General features: G+C 43.1%; 1 protein-coding gene across 1 annotated transcript in view; it reads right to left on the reverse strand.

Annotated features, from left to right (window-relative positions):
• The window catches only part of sephs1 (selenophosphate synthetase 1), a 66,066-nt gene that overhangs the window by 15,968 nt on the left and 26,737 nt on the right, over window positions 1–23,361 (reverse strand). The window contains exons 3-4 of the mRNA XM_080207751.1: window positions 16,806–16,909; window positions 43–150 (exon numbers count right to left, since the gene is read on the reverse strand). Of these exons, the coding sequence (XP_080063877.1) occupies window positions 43–150; window positions 16,806–16,909 (212 nt within the window). The remainder of the gene's footprint in view (window positions 1–42; window positions 151–16,805; window positions 16,910–23,361) is intronic.

Consider the following 23,361-nt stretch of genomic DNA (forward strand, 5'->3'; position numbering starts at 1 on the left):
TTGTGGCATTATTTGGATGCCTTTGTTAATATTGTAGCTTACCTTGTCTGTCATTTTATTGCTGACTCCAAGAAGCATCAACATATTGTCACACTCTGTGACACCCATGGCATAAAGATCACTCAGAACATTGGCACAAGCAATACGACCCTGTAAAAATTGACGGCAGAAGGGAAAAACAAGAACACAGATTGGGTAAGGAATGCAAAAATCAAAGATTCTTCGCAAGAAAAATCCAAATATAAAATAGATCATTTAACTTTCAGATAAGAAATGATGGTTTATGAATTAAAAATTATGAATTCAAAAAAATCTGGAGAACGTGGAGTCTAACGAAAATTCATGTATTTATTAACTTGCTGTTAGTTAATGGTTAGCTAAGCTAAAGTTGAACTAGAATTTGAACAAAGACTTTTGAAGATAAATGTATTCATCGTTGCTTTTTTCAATGGTTAATTTAGTCACAAGTACATTTTGCATTAAGTCACTATAAAAAGCACCATGGTGCAAAAAGTACAAATAAAAAGGAGTAAATACTACAAATATCTACTGTCTTTAGCAGGTACTGCTAAAGAATTCAGTTCAATAGTATACTAAACAGATACGTTGGAAAATAATGACAACAGTAGATGTAACAATCAGATATCAATAGGTAACTGAAATAAGTGCACACTTACTCCCATATGACTCAATTTTCAAAATGTTGATGACCATATCATAAAATGGTGGGAAGTGTCCACTCGATGCAGAAATGCATCAAATCTATGTGGAGCTTAACTTTTACCAATGAGCAATGAGCATTCATAGAACGATAGAATGTTTACAGCATACAAGGAAACCATTTGGGCTGTCATATTTATGCCGGCTCTCTGCAAGAGCAATTCACTGGTCCCATCAACACCATCAGCTCCCCAGACATCACTCCACTTAACTCTGCAATTTCTTTGTGTTTAGCTGCTGACCCAATTCCCTGTGGAAAACCACAATTGTATCTGCCTCCACTATCTTCAAGTAATGCAAAAATGATTTTCATTGTCATTATTGGCTCTTTTGCTAATCACCTTATGCCAATGGAACAGTTTCTCTCTATCTACTCTGTCTGAACTCCTGTGATTTTGAACTCCTCTATCAGGTGCTCCCTCAGCCTTCTTTTCTCAGGGAATAACCCCAACTTCTCCAGCCGCAACTGGAGTAATGTGTACAATTTTGGTCCCCTTATTTGCAAAAGGATATATTGGCCTTGGAGGGACTGCTCAGAAGGTTCACCAGGTTGATATGGAGATGAGGGGGTTACTTATGAGGAGAGATTGAGTAGATTGGGCCTGTACTCGGAGTTTATAAGGCTGTGGGGAAATCTTATAGAGACATATAAGATAATGAAGGGGCGAGACATGGTAGAGGCAGAGAGATTATTTCCACTTAGAAAGGAAACAAGAACTAGAGGGCACAGCCTCAAAATAAGGGGGAGTCAATTTAGAACAGAGTTGAGGAGGAACTTCTTCTCTCAGAGGGTAGTGAATCTTTGGAATTCTCTGACCATTGAAGCAGTGGAGGCGACCTCATTAAATATGTTTAAGTCACAAGTAGATAGATTTCTGATCAATAAGGGAATTAAGGGGAGCAGGTGGGTAAGTGGAACTGAACCACTATCAGATCAGCCATGATCTTATTGAATGGCGGGGCAGGCTCGAGAGGCCAGATGGCCTACTCCTGCTCCTATTTCTTATGTTCTAATAGCATAAAAAATATTCTCAGTTCCAAAGAATACTCATACTGGACTTGAAATGTTAACTCTGTTTCTGTTTGCCTCATGGGTGTTAACTGACCTGTAGGCTGAACATAAGAAATAGGAGCAGGAGTAGGCCATCTGGCCCCTCGAGCCTGCCCCGCCATTCAATAAGATCATGGCTGATCTGTTGTGGCTCAGTTCCACATTCCCGCCCTCTCCCCATAACCCTTAATCCCCTCTCTTATCAAAAACCCATCAACCCGCGTCTTAAAAACATTTAGCGAGGTAGCCTCCACCACTTCAACGGGCGGAGAATTCCAGAGATTCACCACCCTTTGAGTGAAGAAGTTCCTCCTCAACTCCGTTCTAAACCGCCCCCCTTTTATCTTGAGGCTGTGCCCCCTAGTCCTACTGTCCTTTCTGAGCGGGAAGAGTCTCTCCACCTCTATCCCATCCATCCCATTCATCATCTTATACGTCTCAATGAGATCTCCCCTCATTCTTCTAAATTCTAACGAGTACAAGCCTAGTTTATTCAGCCTCTCCTCATAGCTCAACCCCCTCAACTCCGGTATCAGCCTAGTAAACCTCCTCTGCACTCCCTCCAAGGCCAAAATATCCTTGCGTAAGTACGGCGACCAAAACTGCACACAGTACTCCAGCTGCGGCCTCACCAATGCCCTATATAGCCGCAGCAAGACCTCCCTACTTTTATATTCAATCCCCCTCGCTATGAAGGCCAGCATCCCATTTGCCTTCCTGGCCACCTGCTGCACCTGCAAGCTGGGTTTTTGCAACTCATGCACAAGGACCCCGAGGTCCCTCTGCACCGTCGCCTGCTGCAGTTTTTCTCCACGTAAGTAATAATCCTTCCTACCATTATTCCTACCAAAGTGGACCACCTCACACTTGCCAACATTAAATTCCATTTGCCAGTTCCTGGCCCATTCGCCCAGCCTATCTAGATCCTTCTGCAGACTCTCCACACCCTCCGCACAATTTGCCTTTCCACCAATCTTGGTGTCATCAGCAAATTTTCACACCATACACTCAGTTCCCTCCTCCAGATCATCTATATAAATGGTAAATAGCTGAGGCCCCAGCACCGACCCAAGGCACTCCACTAGTCACCAACCGCCAATCCGAATAGCACCCATTGACCCCCACTCTCTGTCTCCTATTTGATAACCAGTCCTCTATCCACGCTAACACCCTACCCCCAACTCCATGTCCCCGACCTTCTGCAATAAACTCTTGTGAGGTACTTTGTCAAACGCCTTCTGAAAATCAAGACAGACCACTTCCACCGGCTCTCCTCAATCCACCGCCCTAGACACATCCTCATAGAACTCAAGTAAATTTGTCAGACACGCCTTCCCCTTAACGAAACCATGCTGCGTCTGCTCTATCAAGCAATTCCCCTCAAGATGCCTCGCTATTTCCTCCTTGATGACGGATTCTAACATTTTACCTACAACAGATGTTAAACTAACCGGCCTATAATTCCCTGCCTTTTGCCTGGCACCCTTCTTAAACAACGGCGTAACATTAGCCGCTTTCCAATCTTCCGGCACTTCCCCGGAATCCAGCGACGTCTGGAAAATAACCACCAAGGCATCCACTATCACCTCCGCCATTTCTTTCAGAACCCTCGGATGCATTCCATCCGGTCTTGGGGACTTGTCCACAATCAGCCCCTCCAGTCTGTCTAGCACCACCTCTCTAGTAACAGTAATGTCATCAAGACCCTCCAGTCCTACCACCTTTCCATCTCTAACACCCGGCAAATTATTCACGTCCCCCTCCGTGAAGACCGAAACAAAAAAGTTATTTAAGACCTCAGCCATTTCCCCATCCCCTACCACTAAGTCCCCCTTCTCATCCTCTAAGGGTCCAACGTTCACCCTAGCCAGCCTCTTCCTTTTTAAATACTTATAAAAACTCTTGCTATCTTTTTTATATTAAGCGCTAGCCCAGCTTCATAGTTTCTCCTACCCTTCTTTATCAATTTCTTTGTCAATCTTTGTTGACATTTAAACCTCTCCCAATCGTCTTGTCGCCCACTACTCTTAGCTACTCTAAACGCCTCCGCTTTTAATTTAACACTTTCCTTCACCTCCTTCGTTATCCATGGCTTATTACCTCTCCTCCTACGGTCCTTTTTGACCATTGGAATAAATTTCTGCTAAGCACCAAGAAAGATCTCCTTAAAAATCCTCCACTGCTCCTCAGCAGACCTACCTTCCAACGCGCTCCCCCAGTCCACATTCGCCAATTCCTCTCTCATCCTACCGTACTCCCCTCTGTTCAAACAAAGGACGCGTGTCCGGGAACCCACTTTGTCGTCCTCCATCTGCACCAGAAACTCCACCATACAATGATCACTCTCCCCAAGAGGATCCTTCACCGCAAGGTCCCTGATTCTATCCGCCTCATTACATAGCACCAGATCCAAGAAAGCTCGCTCCCTCGTCGGCTCCAACACACACTGTTCCAGGAAACTATCCCGGCAGCATTCCAAGAACTCCTCCTCGAGCCCACCGCGTCCAACATGGGTCGACCAATCAATATGCAGATTGAAATCCCCCATAATTATGGCTGTCCCATTCTTGCACGCCGCACTTATTTGCGCGTTAACAGCCCGCCCGACCTCCAGATCATTATTCGGGGGGGCCTATAGACGACACCCACCAGCGTCTTCCTCCCTTTGCTGTTCCTAATCTCCACCCACAACGATTCCACTTTCTGCTCTTTGGCTCCAATATCATCCCTTGCTACCACCCTGATGCTATCCTTAATGAGCAGAGCTACGCCCCCCACTTTTCCCTCCCGCCTATCCTTCCTGAACACTTGATACCCCTGGACATTCAGCTCCCAGTCCCTGTCACCTTGCAGCCACGTCTCTGTAATGGCCACCAGATCATATCCATTTGTGTCGATCTGCGCCACCAGCTCATCCACTTTGTTCCGAATGCTTCGTGCATTCAAATAAAGTGCCTTCATCCCAGCCTTCCCCTGGACCCTATTCATATTCACGCCCCCTACTCCCTTTATTATTGGGACATCCTCGGCCTCCACCCTTACCTGTACCCTCTCCTTAACTTTAGGCCTCGTAACGTCACCTACCCTCACACCCTGCCCCCCCCCCAATTAGTTTAAAGCCCTGTCTACAGTCCTCTTTACACGATTTGCCAGGACTCTGGTCCCAGCACGGTTCAGACCCACCCCATCCCACCCAAACAGGTCCCACCTACCCCAATACTGATGCCAATGCCCCATAAATTCAAACCCATTCCTCCCACACCAATCCCTGAGCGACCCATTCACTTCCTTAATCCTGTCAACCCTACGCCCGTCTGCACTCGGTTCAGGCAGTAGCCCAGAGATAACCACCTTGTCGGTTCTACTTCTTAATTCCATTCCCAGCTTTTCATACTCCCTCCCCAGATCCTCAGTCCGCATTTTGCCTACGTCGCCGGCACCCACATGTACCACAACGACCGGATTCTCACCCTCCCACTCCAGGTTCCTCTGCAGCCCAGATGCGACATCCTGGACCCGAGCACCAGGCAGACAACACACCCTTCTGTGCACTTTGTCATTGTGACAAAGGACAGTGTCAATACCCTTCACCCCACTATCCCCAACCACTACTACGTTCCTTATCACCTTCTCTTTGCCTATGTCCTGCTGCATCACTGTACCGTGTGCAGTTTGCTCACCGACCTCACCTCCCTCGTCCTCGTCCACACAGGAAGCAAGAACCTCAAACCTGTTATGCAGATTGAGATGCTGAGGCCTCCGCTCCCCACCCCCCTTCCTCCTCTCTCCACCCCCCTTCCTCACTTGCACCCCATTGACAGTGGCACCCTTTCTCCCCCCGATAAGCCTCAGCGTTTGTAGCTCAGAGGCCAGCTCGTCTACCTTGAGCTGGAGCTCCTCCAGCAACCTGCACTTACTGCAGATGTGGTCACCGGGGAGGACCCTGGGGTCCACCAGTTCCCACATCATACAGAAACCACACATCATATGCCCCTCCATTATTCACTGTAGTAGTAATGAAAATTTCAACACAAACTTACCTGGCCCTTTCTCACTCAAGCCCTTTTGATCTTAAGCCCTAATAGCACACTCTGCTTCCCTCTCACTCCGCTGCCCGCTTTCTACACCAGGCCTCCTTTTAAACCTGGCGCTGATTTAAAGCTTGCTCCCCCTCAACTCCCTTCTAACCACTCCCTCAGAATTCTTAAAGCAGTAAATACAAAAAGCCCACAAAAATGCTTTTAAATGATTTAAACAGTTCTACAAGGTTAGTTCTTACTACAAAGTGCTTTAAACTTATTTAAACAGGTTTTTAACAGGTAGTTTCTTATCTGTCTCCCTGCTCCTTCACTCGTCTGCTCCAGCAAACAACTTAACCATCCACATAAATACTGCATCTACAAGAGCAAGTCAGAGGTTGGGGATTCTTAGGCAAGTAATTCACCTAAACTCCCAAAGTCTGTCCACTGTCTACAAGGCACATGTCAGAGGTGTGACAGAATACTCTCCACTTAGAACACAGGACATTAAACACGAACAGGCCCTTCGGCCCACAAGTTGCGCTGATCATATCAACACCTACCAGGTCATAGAACTATCTATAACTCCCAATCCCATTAAATCCCATGTACTCATCCAGAAGTCTTTTAAAAGACCCCAGCGTGTTCGCCTCTACCACCACCGATGGCAGCCGATTCCACTCACTCACCACCCTCTGAGTGAAAAACTTACCCCTGTCATTTCCTCACTACCTGCTCCCCAGCACCTTAAACCTGTGTCCGCTCGTAGCGACCATTTCAGCCCTGGGAAAGAGCCTCCGAGAATCCACCCTATCTATACCTCTCAACATTTTATAAACCTCTATCAGGTCGCCTCTCAATCTTCAGGGAGAAGAGACCGAGCTCTCTCAACCTATCCTCATAAGGTATGCCTCCCAATCCAGGCAACATCCTTGTAAATCTCCTCTGCACCCTCTCAATAGCTTCCACATCCTTCCTGTAGTGAGGCAACCAGAACCGCGCACAATATTCCAAGTGGGGTCTGACAAGGGTCTTATAAAGTTGCAGCATTACCTCCCGACTCAATCCCACGATTAATGAAGGCTAGCACACCATACGCCTTCTTGACCACATCCTCTACCTGCAAGGCCGATTTAAGAGTCCTATGGACCCGGACCCCAAGGTCCTTCTGCTCCTCAACACTGCTAAAAGACCTACCCTTGATATTGTACTCCTTCATCCCATTGGACCTGCCAAATGGACCACTACACATTCATCTGCATTGAAGTCCATCTGCCACTTCTCCGCCCAGTCTTGCGTCCTATCTATGTCATGCTGCAACTTCTGACATCCCTCCAGACTATACACAACACCACTAACCTTCGTGTCGTCGGCAAACTTACTAACCCATCCCCCCGCTTCCTCATCCAGGTCATTTATGAAAATGACAAACAGCAGGGGTCCTAGAATAGATCCCTGGGGCACTCCACTGGTGACCGACCTCCATGCAGAAAAAGACCCATCCACAACCACTCTCTGCCTTCTGCAGGCAAGCCAGTTCTGGATCCACAAGGCCAAAGCCACTTGTCTGGACAAGTTTTCTTTTTATTCATTCAATGATGTGGGTGTCATTGGTAAGTCATTTATTGCTCAGCTCTAATTGTCTTTGAAAAGATGGTGGAGCTGCCTTCTTAAATCATTGTAGTCCATGTGATGTAAGTATACCCATGATGCTGTTAGGGAGAGAGCTCAACGACTTTGGCCCAGCAACTGTGAAGAAACAGCGATATATTTCCTAGTCAGAATGGCGTGTGGCTAGGAATGCAACTCCTGAAGAAACTCAACGCCATCTAGGACAAAGCAGACTGCATGATGGGCAGCCCATCATCACAATAAATATTCACTTCCTCCTCCACTGATGCATAACGGAACAGCTGCAAGATGCACTGCAATAACTCAAAGTTTCTTTCAATAGTGTTTTCCAAACCCATGATCTGTGGCACCTAGAAGGAAAAGGGCAGTAGATACATGGGAACACCACGATCAGCATGTTCCCCTCCAAGTCACACATCATTACGACTTGGAACTAATATTGTTGATCCTTCGCTTGATCAAAATGTCAAGGTATCCTAGTTTACCTTTTTAAATACTTTTATATCTTTACCTGGATGGCTAAGCATAGATTAAGTAAATACTTTCATGTCTAAATTCACAAAGATCCCTGATACGGTCAGACCTGGAGTGGTATGACAGGGGAGTCATATTTTATCCCTCCTTATGTGGCTGTAACAGGTTCAAAGTACCATGGACCACACCACTATATGCTCACTACCTTTAGCCTAGCATCTTTCTCAATAACGATACCTGTCCACAATGCACGGCTTGTTTACAAACACAAGTGTTGCATCATCTGTTTGTGCCGGGTTTTCTAGCAGCAGTTATATGTAAGGGAGGTTATGTTGCAGCTGCATAAGGTGCTGGTGAGGCCACAGCTGGAGTACTGTGTACAGCTGGCTTTGGAGGGGATGCAGAGGAGATTCACTAGGTTGATTCTGGAGTTGAGAGGGTTGGCTTATGAGAAGACACTAAATTGACTGGAACTAAACTCATTGGAATTTAGAAGAATGAAGGGAGATCTTACAGAAACATACAAGATTATGAAGGGAATAGATCAGATAGAAGCAAGGAGGTTGTTTTAACTTGCAGGTGAAACTATAACTAGGGGGCACGGCCTCAAAATAAGGAGCAGCAGATTTAAGACTGAGCTCAGGAGGAACTTCTTCACACAAAGGGTTGTGAATCTGTGAAATTCCCTCCTCAGTGAAAGAATTGAGGCTACCTCATTGAATGTTTTTAAGGCAAGGATAGATAAATTTTTGAACAGTAAAGGAATCAAGGGTTGTGAGGTGGGTAAGTGGAACTGAGTACACAAAAGTATATGATTATTGAATGGCAGGCTCGAGGAGCCAGATGGCCTCCTTCTGCTTCTTGTTCTTAGGCTCATCCATCCTACATTGTCTTTATTCCAAAGTTAGGTAAAAAGTTGGCTACTTGGTAATAGTTCAAGTTCTGTCAGGGACCTGAGTAAAGATGCAGAACTGTACAAAGTGAGCTAGTACTATCATAGTAATTAATATCGTAGGATATGCACAATGAGTGCTCCATGCACTTGCAGATACTTTATGTTTGAGTTATAAGGAGAGGCTGGCTAGACTGGGACTTTTTCTTCTGGCACATAGGAGGTTAAGGGGCGATCTTATAGAGGTCTATAAAATAACGAGGAGTATAAATCAGCTAGATAGTCAATATTTTTTCACAAAGTAGCAGAGTGTAAAACTAAAGGGCATAGGTTTAAAGGGAGAGGGGAGAGGTTCAAAAGAGTTCAGAGGAGCAGTTTTTTTCACACAGAGGGTGATGTATGTCTGGAACAAGCTGCCAGAGGTAGTAGAAGAAGCGGGTACAATTCTGCCTTTTAAAAAGTGTTTAGACAGTTACATGGGTTAGATGGGTATAGCGGGATATGGGGCAAATGCGAGCAATTGGGATTAGCTTAGGGTTTTAAAAAAAGGGGGGACTTAGGGTTTCTTAAAAAAAAGGCCGAAGGGCCTGTTTCCACGCTGTAAACCTCTATGACTCTATGAACTGTACTTGAGCAATGTTGCAGCTATCTGGGAACTTCAGAAGGTGGTCTGCAGTAAATCTGCAACTGTATTTGCAGATTTGTGATAAGGTACCCCCCCCTTAATTAAACACCTTCAAGTATTCATTGAAGTTACTTTGTTTATGTTTATGAATGGTTTGTGCAGCTTTCAAAGAAGATGATGTTGAAGCATCGCCATTGTGTAGCTTGATACAAAAATTAACCTATCATAATTAATTTGTAATTTGATAGCATATAATACACAGGTGTACATGTATTATTAATGAACAGTTATTCAGGACAAATATGTCTTAAAAAGATGGCTTTTATGCAAAATTAACTCTTTATAAGGGAGAAATCGCATGGATTATAAAATCTGTTGGGGATGCCCAGCTATCTAACCTGGAAATGAGAACTATGCATTAAAGATTAGCGGCATAGTAGGCTAACAAGGTAGCCATATTGAAAGATATCAGCAATTGTGCATCAACTGTTTTTCAATATTATGTAAAGTAATGAACTGATCAGAATTAAATTTAAGGATTATCTGTGAGTGATGATTCAGAATCAAAGATTCTGCCTGACCATTTTGCAAATTTCTGAGGAACTGCATTGTCAAATACCACATCTGAATTTACTTAACTATGAGTTTACTTTTTCTATGAGGATGTGTCTAGGGCAGTGGATAGAGGAGAGCCGGTGGATGTGGTCTTTCTGGATTTTCAGAAGGCGTTTGACAAGGTACCTCACAAGAGGTTATTGCAGAAGGTCAGGGGACATGGAGTTGGGGGTAGGGTGTTAGCGTGGATAGAGGATTGGTTGTCAAATAGGAGGCAGAGAGTGGGGGTCAATGGGTGCTATTCGGATTGGCGGTTGGTGACTAGTGGGGTGCCCCAGGGGTCGGTGCTGGGGCCTCAGCTTTTTACCATTTATATAGATGATCTGGAGGAGGGAACCGAGTGCAGGGTGTCGAAATTTGCTGATGACACCAAGATTGGGGGAAAGGCAAATTGTGCGGAGGGTGTGGAGAGTCTGCAGAAGGATCTAGATAGGCTGGGCGAATGGGCCAGGAAATGGCAAATGGAATTTAATGTTGGCAAGTGTGAGGTGGTCCACTTTGGTAGGAAGAACTATTACTTACGTGGCGAAAAACTGCAGCAGGCGATGGTGCAGAGGGACCTCGGGGTCCTTGTGCATGAGTCGCAAAAACCCAGCTTGCAGGTGCAGCAGGTGGTCAGGAAGGCGAATGGGATGCTGGCCTTCATAGCAAGGGGGATTGAATATAAAAGTAGGGAGGTCTTGCTGCAGCTGTATAGGGCATTGGTGAGGCCGCAGCTGGAGTACTGTGTGCAGTTTTGGGCGCCGCACCTGCGCAAGGATATTTTGGCCCTGGAGGGAGTGCAGAGGAGGTTTACTAGGCTGATACCGGAGTTGAGGGGATTGAGCTATGAGGAGAGGCTGAATAAACTAGGCTTGTACTCGTTACAGTTTAGAAGAATGAGGGGAGATCTCATTGAGACGTATAAGATGATGAATGGGATGGATAGGATAGAGGTGGAGAGACTCTTCCCGCTCAAAAAAGACAGTAGGACTAGGGGGCACAGCCTCAAGATAAAGGGGAGGCGGTTTAGAACGGAGTTGAGGAGGAACTTCTTCACTCAAAGGGTGGTGAATCTCTGGAATTCTCTGCCCGTTGAAGTGGTGGAGGCTGCCTCGCTAAATATTTTTAAGAAGCGGGTTGATGGGTTCTTGATAAGAGAGGGGATTAAGGGTTATGGGGAGAGGGCGGGAAAGTGGAACTGAGCCACGACAGATCAGCCACGATCTTATTGAATGGCGGGGCAGGCTCGAAGGGCTAGATGGCCTACTCCTGCTCCTATTTCTTATGTTCTTAACTAGTGTACCTAGACTTTTAAAACATATGTGACAAAAGTTTTAGATGAAACACTATTGATTAAACTTCAAGCTAGTTGAATCTGGGATAAACTTTAGAAATGGATGCTGAAGTAGCCGGCCAACAGGTGGCTGTTAAAAGAATGTCAGAGTCAGCAGAAGTGACTGTGGGTTGGTGTGTTAAATTCACAATGATTCCTATTTAAATACAACAAAAATGTCACATTTTTCAAACGATGCTAAAGTAGGGGAGCCATTTAACTGAAAGAGGCCAGAAATTGCAAAATAAGTTCCAATTTTTTTTTGGGCACATGTAAACTACTGTGCACAGAATGGAAAACTGTATGACAAGCAGACTATGAATATTGTTGATGTTGCTGAAGTTAAGGGAAATCTCATCATGCTCAACCAAGATAACAATCCAAAAGCCAATAGAATGCTGAACCATGCAACCAAAACAAAAATGTCCAAGTTGAATGTAATCATTAACCTACATCTAATTTTGTTAGATCCAAAAGAGACAGAGTGCCAGAGACTCAGAGGCAGGAAAGAAACACTGATCCCTCAAGATTGAAATCTGAATTATGAGAAAAACTAAAATTTGGATGCTCGCAAATTGGAATTGTCTCTAATTGAATTCTTTCTAGAACCTCCAGTATAGAGTAAACAATGCAGTAAAGTCAAGCAATAATTTATTAGAATTTATTCCCAAAGCAGCAGGCAACTTTTTGATGTATAACAGCCTAATAAAATCATAATGGTTGAACGATATAATGCAGTTTCACATACAAACCCAAAATTCTAATTTTTTCAAACAACTGTTTCAAAGTTTTTGACTACTTCAATTCATTCCTAGTAATAATAATGTAATTTTGCACTTGGTGAGAGGACCTCACAGGACAAACATATTTGTCAAGCATACTTCATCATTATCACCAAATTAATTTGACGGGAGCTGTAGGTGACTAGCAATATTATGTCATTCTTACTTTTGTTACCATATTCTAGTCAAAGTAGGAATTCAATTCAGTCATTAAGGTAAAAAGGTGAAAAGCAACTGTAAAAGACTTTATGGTCAAAACTAAATCTGTACTTGTAATCAGAAAATGGTGCGTCCAAAGTATATTTCAATCTTATACATATCCAGGTGAACCACTGTCCGATCAGTCTACTCTCAAACATCAGTCAAATGATCAAGGTGTCATCAAAAGTGTTATATCAAGCTGTTAATTATTCCAGTTGAAGTTAAATATATACAGGTGATGGCCATTGTTTGGATGGTTACTTAGAGACATTCCTTTATAAATGAAGTGGAGTCAAAGATATATACCTGTAGCGTTTCACTCTGTGAAAAAATCTATTCCAAGGCTGACTCTGGTTTCTTCCTTCACCAACTGACTATAACACTTCCTCACCAATAACTTGTTCACCAATGCTCAGATTGGATTCCATCAGGATCGCTTGGTTCTCGATTGTATTGCAGCCTCAATCCAAGGATGGATGTGGGAGCTGAATTCCAGAGGTGACTGGTCTCGGCTTCAAAGCAGCAGAATCAGAATTTGGAGGCAAGAAGCCTGAATAAAACTGAGTCAATGGGAATCAGGAAGAAAGCTCCTTAGTGAATCAAAGCTACTACAAAGGAAGATAGCGGTGGTTGCTGGAGGTCCATCATCTCAGTCCTTGAACAGTATTGAAGGAGCTCCTTAGGGTAGTGTCCTTGGCCCAACGGTTTTCAGTTGCTTCAATGACATTCTCTGTTTCACAAGCTTAGCCCACAAGCTCAGAAGGATTCACTGATGATTGCATTGTTTAGTTCCATTCATACCTCCCATAGCTAATGGCCGCATTCACCCGAGTGTGGCATCAAGGAGCCCTAGCAAAACTGGAATCAATGGGTATCGGGGGCAAACTCTCCGCTAGTTGGAGTCATACTTGGCAGATAGGAAGATGGTTCTGACTGTGGAAGGTCAATCATCTCAGCTCCAGGGCATCTCTACAGGAGTCCCTCAGGGTAGTGTCCTAGGCACAACAATCTTCAACTGCTTCATCAATGACCTTCCCTCAGACATAAGGTCATAAGTGGGAGAGTCTGCAGAAGGATCTAGATAGGCTGGGCGAATGGGCCAGGAAATGGCAAATGGAATTTAATGTTGGCAAGTGTGAGGTGGTCCACTTTGGTAGGAATAATGGTAGGAAGGACTATTACTTACGGGGCGAAAAACTGCAGCAGGCGACGGTGCAGAGGGACCTCGGGGTCCTTGTGCATGAGTCGCAAAATCCCAGCTTGCAGGTGCAGCAGGTGGTCAGGAAGGTGAATGGGATGCTGGCCTTCATAGCGAGGGGGATTGAATATAAAAGTAGGGAGGTCTTGCTGCAGCTGTATAGGGCATTGGTGAGGCCGCAGCTGGAGTACTGTGTGCAGTTTTGGGCGCCGCACCTGCGCAAAGATATTTTGGCCTTGGAGGGAGCGCAGAGGAGGTTTACTAGGCTGATACCGGAGTTGAGGGGGTTGAGCTATGAGGAGAGGCTGAATAAACTAGGCTTGTACTCGTTACAGTTTAGAAGAATGAGGGGAGATCTCATTGAGACGTATAAGATGATGAACGGGATGGATAGGATTGAGGTGGAGAGACTCTTCCCGCTCAAAAAAGACAGTAGGACTAGAGGGCACAGCCTCAAGATAAAGGGGGGGCGGTTTAGAACGGAGTTGAGGAGGAACTTCTTCACTCAAAGGGTGGTGAATCTCTGGAATTCTCTGCCCGTTGAAGTGGTGGAGGCTGCCTCGCTAAATATTTTTAAGACGCGGGTTGATGGGTTTTTGATAAGAGAGGGGATTAAGGGTTATGGGGAGAGGGCGGGAAGGTGGAACTGAGCCACGACAGATCAGCCATGATCTTATTGAATGGCGGGGCAGGCTCGAAGGGCTAGATGGTCTACTCCTGCTCCTATTTCTTATGTTCTTATGTTCTTATTTGTGACTTCTTGGATACTGAAGCTGTCCATGTTCAAATGCAATAAATTTGGACAATATCCAGGCTTGGGCTGACAAGTGGCAAGTAACAGTCACGCCACATAAATGCCAAGCAATAACCATCACCAATAAGAGACACTCTAACCACTGCCCCTTGACATTCAATGGTGTAACCATCACTGAATCCCCCACTATCAACATCCTTGGGGTTACCATTGACCAGAAACTCAATTAGACTCGCCACATAAACACTGTTGACTACAAGAGCAGGTCAGAGGCTAGGAATATTGTGGCGAGTAACTCACCGCCTGACTCCCCAAAGCTTAGCAATGTGATGGAATACTCCCCACTTGTCTGGGTGGGTGCAGCTCCAACAACACTCAAGAAGCTTGACACTATACAGGACAAAGAGGCCCACTTGATTGGCACCACACCTACAAACATTCAATCCCTCCACCACCAATGCTCAGTAGCAGCAGCAATGCGTACTATCTACAAGATGCACTGCAGCAATTCACCAAAGATCCTTAGACAGCACCTTCCAAACCCAACACCACTTCCATCTAGAAGGACAAGGGCAGCAGATAGATGGGAACACCATCACTGCAAGTTTCCCTCCAAGCTACTCACTATCCTGACTTGGAAATGTATCGCCATTCCTTCACAGTTGCTGGGTCAAAATCCTGGAATTCTCTCCCTAATGGCATTGAGAGTCAACTCACAGAACATAGACTGCAGCGATTCAAGAAGGCAGCTCACCAACACCTTCTCAAGGGCAAATAAGGACGGGCAATAAATGCTGACCAGCCAACGACGCCCAAACCCCACAAATGAATTTAAAAAAAGTCAGTGCCCAGGTGCAGAAAGATTTGGACAACATTCTGTGTTGGGTTGATGTTTGACACATTATTTTCCACTTATGTGCCAGAAATGACCAGCACTACAATACCCACTATTAATATTCTGGCGGATTACCACTGACCATTCACGTTAATAGTATGGCTAAAAGAGCAGAGATTGGGTATTCCGTGCAAGTAACTCACCTCTGGATCTCCCAAAGTCTTTTCAGCATCACAAGTCAGAAGTGTGGTGGATTAACTCTCCACTTGCCTGGATGATTACAAGTCTAATAATGCCCAAGAAACTTGACTCCATCCAAGACAAAGCAGCTTGCCTGATTGGCATCCATCCATCACCTTAAACACTCCTTCCTTCCACTACTAGTATTTACCAACTACAACAAGTGCTGCTGCAACTCATTGTGATTCCTTCCAAACCTGAATCCTCTACCACCTTGTAGAGCACCACTACCAAGTTGCACACTATTCTTATTGATAAAATTGCAATTCCTTATTGTTTTGGGGTCAAAACCCTTGAATTCTCTACCTAAAGACACTTTGAGAGTACTACCTGCGCCACAAGACCTACAAGTGATTCAAGATGATGCCTCACCACCAGACCTTCTTAAAGGCAATTAGGAATGGGCAATAGATGTTTGTCATGCCAGCAATGCCCTCATCCAGTGATTGAAAAAATATCTATTGACTTCCTGCAACACAGTTTGGGTTTTGAGTGCACTAGTGACTTTTAGCTGCTAATCTAGAGGTCAACAAGAGGCAAGTAAATTGATTTGGTTCAATGGCAGACCTTCTTCAAACAAAATAATTTTGCATTCATCATAAAGTGAGACAGCTAGGGGTATAGTAGCTTTATTACTGGACTATTCACAGAGAAACATTACAAACTCGTTGAAAAATAGTGCCACATTCACTTTTAGAAGAAACCAAACATAACCTAATAGGATTCTTCACAATATAAAATGCTAAAAGCTGTCATGTCGCTTTGGTTACATCCTCAGTGCCTCCTTCCTGACAAAACAGAAAGTAGTTCAATGTTGCCTGCATGAAAGATGGAAGTAACTGCACTTCACAAGAGAGCTACAATACACTCTGGAAACAGGGAGATCATATGCCAGACACCACATTTTATGCAACTCTTCAGAGTTCAATATTAAGCTTTGAAAAACAAATCAATTCTGAGCAGACCAGTACATATCCAGCAGCTTTTCTAGTTGCACGTAATCCTCAAATAAACAGAGAGTAGGGCCAAAACTCAAATAACAGATGACCAGAAATGCAGATTGAATATATTGGATTGCATTTACGACCCTTTCTGTACAGAGTGTCACAGATAAAATGAAATGTCATATAAAATACAGAGCACTTGACAGCTGCAGTAAAACTGGCATATTTGATGACAAGGAACACAGATTAGCCATATTGAAATACTGTTTAAAAAATATCATCTATTCACAGCACCATTAACAGCAGGTATAAACAAAACGTGGCTGGTTATAATAATCGTGGTGGTTAAAATATTAAAGTATCTGGTTTTAAACTTCATTAGCTTTTGTGATGCAAAGATTATTTTCTATCAATTGAAGTAGTAGTAAAAGCCTGTGTTTTGTTTAATGAGTTATGCAACTCCTTTTAATGCCATTTGTTATATACAAATACATTAAAATTTTCTCACCATCATATAAGGATCATCAACAATAGGATAAAAATAATCTGTTGTCTGAACCAGAGAAAGTCCACCGTGTCTTAAAGGAATAACACATGTGTCCATCCCAATACCTACAAAATTAACAAAGGTATATTAAAAAGAACAAAAACAGCTCAAAGGAATAGAACACAACATTTATGTTTTGAAGTAAAACCAACATTTTGTGGAAATCAGGTTATATTACAACTGCCTGGAGTTATGATGGAACATTGCACTTTACCCGGCAAAATATAACTTGCATTAGACCACGATTTTCCATCCTGTTGCATTCATACTAATGCGTAACTTTAGGGAAACATTTTTGGAATCAACACTTTGTGACCGAATTTTAGCATTTTTTTTTAAATTAAACGAAATAGAAATAGATGTATCCAATATAATTTACTGTTCCCTGATTAAAAATACTAAGGTCACATCAACCAGGACCGTGAAAAACTACGTGGTCATGTATACTTGCACATGTATATAACATTCAGTCTTTAAATCCCAAAATGCATATGAAGGCAAATGAGAGACAATTTGCACTCAAAGCTTCACACTAATAAATGCCTTGTTGACTTATACTCATGGTTCTGGTGATTATAAAGAGCATTGCACGAGTTCAAGATATTCGAAATTTTTGTTTTAGTTACATATTAATAACATTCAAATGGAACCCAGAAATTCTTAGGGTGGGATGAAGTTGGAAGGTATCTAAATTGAACAATTCAGATTTTCATGGAAAAGTATAGATTTATGTACAACGGATATGTGCAACGACAGCAGTACATCTGGTTACTCAATAGCAATTGGATGACAAATTCGTGAACAGGCAACATTAATACAAGGTCTGCAACAGTATAGGAAAAAGTCACAAAGCACCAAACAACAAACTGTAGTTTGCAAGTGGCTTCAGCCAATGCTGAGTGGGTATGCCCCCTTGGCCTCCTCCAGAAGCTCTTAGCATCACAGATGCCAGTCCTCAATCAATTCAAATCACTCCACACATTAAAAAGAAATGGATGAAAGCACTGGATGCTGAAAAGGCAATGAGCGCTAACAATATTCCAGCCATAGCACGTTCCAGAACTAGCCATGTCCCTAGACAAACTATTCCATTACAGCTACACCACATGTATTCCAGCAGTTCAAGAAGGTAGTTCATCACCATCATCTCTTTAAGGGCAATTATGTTGTCTGAGTTCAGAGTTTAAGAACAAAGGTGGCATATGCAATTACATTGGACATCTTTCAGAGAGTTGGCACAAGCATGACAGGCCAAACAGTGGCTGTGCTGTAAGATGCTACATGAGTCTAAAGCAAAAGTTAACGGTAGAATTCAGAAACTGGTTCAAACAATCTAAAATCACCAGCTTTAAAAGACATAATTTATTTTTGATCAATAGATGCATTTGCTTCAAAATCAATTCACTGGAGGTAAACATATCTAGCACACATGCTGTCTGCCATACATCAGTTACCATAGTTAATATGCAGAGTACAACATACACCTGACTACCCTACTCCTGTAGAGCCATCCATCCAGAACGTAATATAGATTTGTATGATACGATTGATAACCATTAAAGACATGGTTGCAAAGTGTTCAAGACTGGGACCTAAATATTCAGGGATATTTGACATTTCAGAAGATAGAAAGAAATGAAAAGGAGGCAAAGTAGCTCTGTTCATCAAGATTAGATCAGTTCAATAATGAGAAATGATATTGGCTCAGAGGATCAAAATGTAGAATCATTTTTGGTGGAAACACAAAAGGAAAGGAGTCACTGATGAGAATGGCTTATAGTTGCACTGTTCCATAGAATATAAATCTAAAAAAAAACAAACATGTAGTAGGCGCTGTAATAATTGTGGGAGACTTCATCTTCACATTGATTGGACAAAGCAAATTGGCAAAGCCAATCTAAAGGATGAGTTCATACAGTGTATCTATGACAATTTCTGGAAACAAATCAGGGAACAGGCTATTTTAATCCTAGTAATGTGTAATGAGACAGGATTAATAAAGGATTCTCTAGCTAAAAGTGTTAAAGGATAGAATTTCACATTCAATTTGATGGGGGGAAATCTGTGCCTGAAACTAGTGAAATAAACAAAGCTAGTTACAAGATTATGAAGACAGAGTTGGATGAAGTGAATTGGAAATACAAATTAAAAGATAAATTGGTAGAAAAGCAGTGGCATTGATATTTCGTAACTCAATAAAAATGTATTTTAGTAAGAAAGAAACATTCAACAAGGAAGATGCACCATTGATGACTAAGGGAGTTAAGCATGTTATCAAATTAAAGAAAAAGATGTACAAGGTTGTAAAGATTAATGGTAGACCGGAAGATTGGGAAAAGTTTAGAAACCAAAGGATGACAAAAAGGGAGAAATTGGAGTATGAGAAAAAAAACCTATCAAAAATTATAAAAGAAAGGAAAATCTTCTACAAGTTATGTAAAAAGAAAGAGTAGTGCAGTGAACATTAATCCCTTAGAAGGTGAGGCTGAGGAATTTATAATATGATAGAAAGAAATGGCAGAGATTTTGACCAGGCGTTTTTCACCTGTCTTTACTGTAGAAGACACAGGCAGCATTCCAAGGATAGTAGAAAAACAGAGGATAAAAGGAAGAAAGGAATTTAAAACAATGATCACTAGAGAAAAAGTGCTAGGAAAATTAATGAGACCTAAAGGTTGCTCAGTAGACCTGGTGGCCTGCGTCCCAGGATCTTAAAGGAAGTGGCTGCAAAGGTAATGGATCCATGAATTGTCATCTTGCAAAATTCCCCAGATTCTGAAATAATGTGTATAGTTTTGGCCTTCTTTCTTAAGGAGGGATATGCTGCATTGGAAGAAGTTCAGAGGCTTACTAGGCTGATTCCTAGGACGAATGGGTTGTTTCAGGTGGAAAAGTTAAACGTATTGGGCTATGCTCATTGGAGTTTTAGAAGAATGAGAAACAAGATTCTGAAGGGGCTTGACAAGGTAGGCACAGAGTATATTTCTTCTCATGGGCAAGTTTAGAAAAGAGGGGTGTCTCATTTAAGATGGGGATACAGTAGAATTTCTTCTTTCAGAGGTTATTAGTCTATGGAATTTTCTTTCACAGAGAACATTGGATTCTGGGTCAACAATTGATAAGGGAGACAAGGCTCGTGAAGATAGCACGATGAAGATGAAGGCACAATCAGATCAGCTATAATCTTATCTAATGGTGGAACAAGCTCAATGGACTGAATGGTCTACTATTTATTATCAAAGCATATACTGTCATTTAAGTCATATACTTCAATTCATTTACTCATGTTTGATATCGAGAGATACTTTTATCAACAAAAATAGACTGTTACTTAAAAAGGGTTCATACTTTATATAGCACAAATCAAAGTTGTAAACATGTGAATCAAATGTTTTTGAGTCTTCACTTTAAAACAAACACCCTACTCCAAAGGATAGTTTTGAGAGGCATAACTTTGAATTATGTAAGTGCAATAGTTATTTATTCACACATGTAAGTATTTATAATGGGCAAGAGAGAGACACCATGGCCCAGAATTTCCTGGAAAAGTACAGTAAATTAGCAATAGTTTATCTAGGCTGAAGGCAATCTTTATGTGCCCATTTGGGCGGTATGGTAGCATGGTGGTTAGCACTGCTGCTTCACAGCTCCAGGGACCTGGGTTCGATTCCCGGCTTGGGTCACTGTCTGTGTGGAGTTTGCACAATCTCCTCGTGTCTGCATGTGTTTTCTCCGGGTGCTCCGGTTTCCTCCCACAGTCCAAAGATGTGCGCATTAGGTTGATTGACCATGCTAAAATTGTTCCTTAGTGTCCTGAGATGTGTAGGTTAGAGGGATTAGTGGGTAAAATATGGAGAGATATGGGGGTAGGGCCTGGGTGGGATTGTGGTTGGTGCAGACTCAATGGGCCTAATGGCCTCTTTCTGTACTGTAGGATTTCTATGATTTCTATGAAGTCCCAGGAAATTACACACCACTATTTCCTGGGATTCATGTAGCCCTGCTACTTCTGCTACTAAAACAATTAATGATCACAGTCCAACCTCTTCTAAAATCAATGGTAATCATGAATTTGCTGAATTAACACAACCGCCAGTGTCACTTAAGACCACTGGGCTCAGTGTTTAGTATACTTACAGAAATCTACATTTGTGCAAAGTGTGTAGTTTTTTTTATTTTAACAAACATCTTCCAGTAATGTTAGAAGTAAAATATGCGATTAACATTGCAAATACTGCTTTTGTGATTTATTTTGGAATATTTGCAAAGTCTAGGAAATCAAACTTTAAAGCTAACAATAACAGTTATTGGCATAATTTTGTAACAGTTTCTTTACCATGATTCAAAGTACCACGACCAGTTTGAAGAAACAAAATATATTATTTCTATTCACTGACATATTGCTTTTAACCCCCAAGACCATAAGACATCGGAGCAGAATTAGGACACTCGGCCCATCGAGTCTGCTCCGCCGTTCAATCGTGGCTGATTTTTTTCTCATCCCCATTCTCCTGCCTTTTCTCCATAATCCCTGATCCTCTTATTAATCAAGATTCTATCTATCTTTGTCTTAAAGACGCTCAGTGACTTGGCCTCCACAGCCTTCTGTGGCAAAGAGTTCCACAGATTCACCACTCTCAGGCTGAAGAAATTCCTCCTCACCTCCATTTTAAAGGATTGTCCCTTTAGCCTGAGGTTCTGCCCTCTGGTTCTAGTTTCTCCAACTAGTGGAAACATCCTCTCCATATCCATTCTATACAGGCCTTGCAATATCCTGTAAGTTTCAATATGATCTCCCCTCATCCTTCTAAACTCCAGCGACTGCAGACCCAGAGTGCTCAACTGTTCCTCATACGACAAGCTCTTCATTCTAGGGATCATTCTTGTGAACCTCCTCTGACCCCTTCCAAGGCTAGCACATTCTTCCTTCGGTCCGGGCCCAAAAGTGCTCAAACCAGAGCCTTATAAAGCCTCAGAAGTACGTCCCTGTTCTTGTACTCTAACCCACTCAATATGCATGCTAACATTGCATTTGCCTTCCTAATATAGAACACAGAAAAACTACAGCACAAACAGGCCCTTCAGCACACAAGTTGCGCCAATCATATCTCTACCTACTAGGCTTTCCTATAACCCTCAATCCTACTAAGTCCCATGTACTCATCCAGAAGTGTCTTAAAAGGCCCTATCGAATCTGCCTCCACCACCACTGCCGGCAGCCGATTCCACGCACCCACCAACCTGAGTGAAAAACTTACCCCTGTCATCTCCTCTGTACCTGCTCCCCAGCACCCTAAACCTGTGTCCTCTTGTGGCAGCCATTTCAGCCCTGGGAAAAAGCTTCTGAGAATCTACCTGATCAATACCTCTCAACATCTTATACACTTCTATCAGGTCACCTCTCATCCTTCATCTCTCCAAGGAGAAAAGACCAAGCTTTCTCAACCTATCCTCATAAGGCATGCCACCCAATCCAGGCAACATCCTTGTAAATCTCCTCTGCACCCTTTCAATGGCTTCCACATCCTTCCTGTAAAGAGATGACCAGAACTGAGCACAGTATTCCAAATGGGGTCTGACCAGGGTCTCATACAGCTGCAGCATTATCCCCCGACTCCTAAACTCAATTCCTTGATTGACGAAGGCCAGTACACCACATTTCTTCTTAACCACATCCTCTATCTGTGAAGCCGCTTTGAGAGTCCTATGAACCTGGATCCCAAGACCCTTCTGATCGTCCGAACTGCTAAGAGTCTTATCCTTAATATTATTCCTTCATCCCATTTGACCTGCCAAAATGAACCACCACACACTTATCCGGGTTGGATTCCATTTGCCACTTCTCCGCCCAGTCTTGCATCCTATCTATGTCACGCTGCAACTTCTGACATCCCTCCAAACTATCCACAACATCACCAACCTTTGTGTCATTGGTAAACTTACCAACCCATCCCTCCACTTCCTCATCCAAGCCATTTATAAAAATCACAAACAGCAAGGGTCCTAGAACAGATCCCTGGGGCACTCCACTGGTGAATGGCCTCCATGCAGAAAAAGACCCATCTACAACCACTCTGTCTTCTGTGGGCAAGCCAGTTCTGGGTCCACAAAGCAACGTTGCCTTGGATCCCATGTCCCCTCACTTTCTCTAACTGCCGACTGAACCTGCATGTTAACCTTAAGAGAATCTTGAACAAGGATTCCCAAGTCCCTTTGTGCTTCTGATTTCCTAAGCATTTCCCATTTAGAAAATAGTCTATGCCTCCATTCGTTCTTTAAAGTTTATTTTCTAATGAGTCACAAGTAAGGCTTACATTAACACAGCAATGAAGTTACTGTGAAATTCCCCTAGTTGCCACACTCTGGCGCCTGTTTGGGCCAATGTACCTAACCAACATGTCTTTCAGGCTGCGGGAGGAAACCGGAGCACCCGGAGGAAACTCATACAGACAGGGGAGAACGTGCAAACTCCACACAGACAGTGACTTGTCAGGAATCAAACCCAGGTCCCTGGCGT

Source organism: Carcharhinus amblyrhynchos, chromosome 19 (genome assembly GCF_965287045.1).
Source record: "Carcharhinus amblyrhynchos chromosome 19, sCarAmb.v2.hapA, whole genome shotgun sequence".
In the NCBI taxonomy this organism is placed as follows: Eukaryota; Metazoa; Chordata; class Chondrichthyes; order Carcharhiniformes; family Carcharhinidae; genus Carcharhinus; species Carcharhinus amblyrhynchos.